We start from the raw sequence: 2325 nt of genomic DNA, 5'->3' as shown, positions 1-2325 counted from the left end.
CCCACATCACAGATGAGTACCTGGACTGCATGGTGAAACACGCCGAGCAGCACAAACCCTTCGGGGAGGTGCCCAGGGACCTGAAGGTGAAGGCAACCCGAGCCTTCATCGCAGCGCGCTCCTACGCACAGGGCTTCCTCGTGGGCAGCGACGTGGTCAAAAAGGTGTCTCAGGTATGCTGGGCTTCTCCCTTGTCCTCCATCCTCACGTTGGCTGGAGCCAGTCGACCGCTGCTCTTGGCGGGGGGGGCGGGGTGGGTATTTCCCCTTATGTTTTCATTACAAAGAAAACAGATACAGTTTTTAAAAATAAATTGCTTGAGGGTTACCCATCAGTGGGAGGGAGCAGCAAACCTGGACTTCTACAGGCACTGACAGCAGCACTGAGGCAGTGAGATGTAACTCACTGCAAATCAGCTTTTGCCTCATTTTAACCTGTGTAGCAGGGTGCCAAGGAGATGTCACTCAGCCAGGCTGCAAAGCCATTCCATTGCTTGCCCACATTCCTCATGCTTCCCCAATGTGCCTCTAAATCACACTGCCACGTTTCCCTCCTTGATGTGCTGCAGGGCGTGCAGAGCTGGGTTGCCACGAGTGTGCTGGGAATACGGGCAGAGGGATGTGTTTCGGAGGCTGGTGATGGGATCCTGTGTCTGTTTGTGTAGCCTGTCTCTTTGTACAGCTTCTGTGTACAGAGAGCGGGAATTTGTAAAGTGCATTGGGATCTTCAGGGATGAAAGGTGCTATATAAATGTAAATTAACATGACTGGATCCAGGGTTCCAGAAGGGAGGAAATTGTCTGTATTCTTTACTGTGGAGGCAGCCTTTCAGAGGTAGAAGAAAGTGATTGTCCTGAAACAAGATAGTCAGGTTTTTCACACAGGTAGCAAGGAGAAAATCCATAATAAAAAAATGGCTTGCATACTGCATGTGGAGATGGGAATCAGCAGGTGTGAGAATCAGGGTGTGATTAAACTGTGAATGTAAAAATCCAGAATCACAATTCATTTCCTCGGAAGGTAACGTGTGGTGATGCGAAGCAGAGGACGGTCCCACTTAATGCAGCAAATCCAGACTTTGATCTCAGGAAGAAACATTAATGTGGTAACAGTGACAAATGCTTAAATTTATCAGTGTGGGACTATAAAACTGTTCAGCTACCCAAAAGCCTTTGTACATCTCATTAACATCACACTCTCCTGACACTTAAGACAGATAAAAGAGGAGAATGATGTAATTTCAGGGGGACAAAAGCAAAATACTTTTCATAAATCCTCTGAATGGCAGAGATTTCAAGCTCGATGGGCATGATCCTGCCTGTAGCTGAGATTGGTGGGTAAAACAGGCTGGCAAGGCAACTGCAGGCATGGTATCAGCCAAAGGGAAGGACCTGAGATACCAACATGAGGCATTATTTTTCCCCCACCTTCATGTAGGCTTCTGACTCACTGGATTTTGTTTCTGGTCCCCCCTTTCTGAAATTTCCTTCTCTCGGGCATCACTTATCAAACAGGATGTGGGGAATGTGACGAGTCACAGATCCTCCTTTTCCCTCAGCTTCCCCCAGTCCATTCCTTCAGGATGGAGGGTTTTCTAGGAGGGTCCCAACCGTTCCTCTCTCACAGGAGCCCTCTCTGACATTGCAGTTAACCCAGTGTGTTGCTGTTGCAGCACCAGCTATATGAACTGAGTCAGAAAACCTCAGCACAGCCTTCTTGAGAGCTGATTTTGTTATGAGGACCAAAACTTGATTATTTTCCCTGTCTTCTTTACCGACTTTATTAGTTGTGGATTTACACTTGTGTCAAATGGATATGAAGTGCTGGACTCGACCCACAGCTGGTGCTTTGGTTCTAGGCATTTTTCATGTTGCTCTGTACTTATGACATTAGAAGGAGGTCAGAAACTGGAATTCAACTTTCCTGTCAGCTGGTAGCAGAAGTCTTTAGGACTCTCTCTTTGAGCTGGAATTTCATATGGAGTACTGGCAAGCATTTTGGTCAGGAAGACTGAGAAAGCCTGTTGAAATGAACACTTAGAAATAAATTAGCTAGCTCTGGACTTCAGGAAGGAATAGATTTTATTTGTTTGCAAATCCCAGAAAAACTACAGATTTCTACTAAACCCCTCCTGGTTTCAGCTTCTCGGACACTTCCAGTTCAGTGTATCCCCTGTATCCTCTCGCTGTTTCAGGTCCTTGTGCAGAGGCAGTGTCACTGGGCACTCCACATCTGGCACAGACCAGAGTTCCTGGCTGTCTTTAAATGGGAGAGAGCCTCCCTGAGTGAGCTACAGGCATGGATTTAATGAGATTTCTTTAATTCC

At 46.9% G+C, this 2325-nt stretch overlaps 1 protein-coding gene across 1 annotated transcript in view; it reads left to right on the top strand.

Annotated features, from left to right (window-relative positions):
- Nucleotides 1–2325, top strand: part of GPC1 (glypican 1) — a 213581-nt gene that overhangs the window by 183483 nt on the left and 27773 nt on the right. Inside the window, exon 4 of the mRNA XM_017728724.1 lies at nucleotides 9–173. Coding sequence (XP_017584213.1) covers nucleotides 9–173 — 165 coding nt within the window. The remainder of the gene's footprint in view (nucleotides 1–8; nucleotides 174–2325) is intronic.

The sequence above is a fragment of the Corvus brachyrhynchos genome, unplaced genomic scaffold (assembly GCF_000691975.1).
Source record: "Corvus brachyrhynchos isolate BGI_N302 unplaced genomic scaffold, ASM69197v1 scaffold223, whole genome shotgun sequence".
Lineage (NCBI taxonomy): Eukaryota > Metazoa > Chordata > Aves > Passeriformes > Corvidae > Corvus > Corvus brachyrhynchos.
This window is presented reverse-complemented; position numbering and strand designations above follow the sequence as displayed.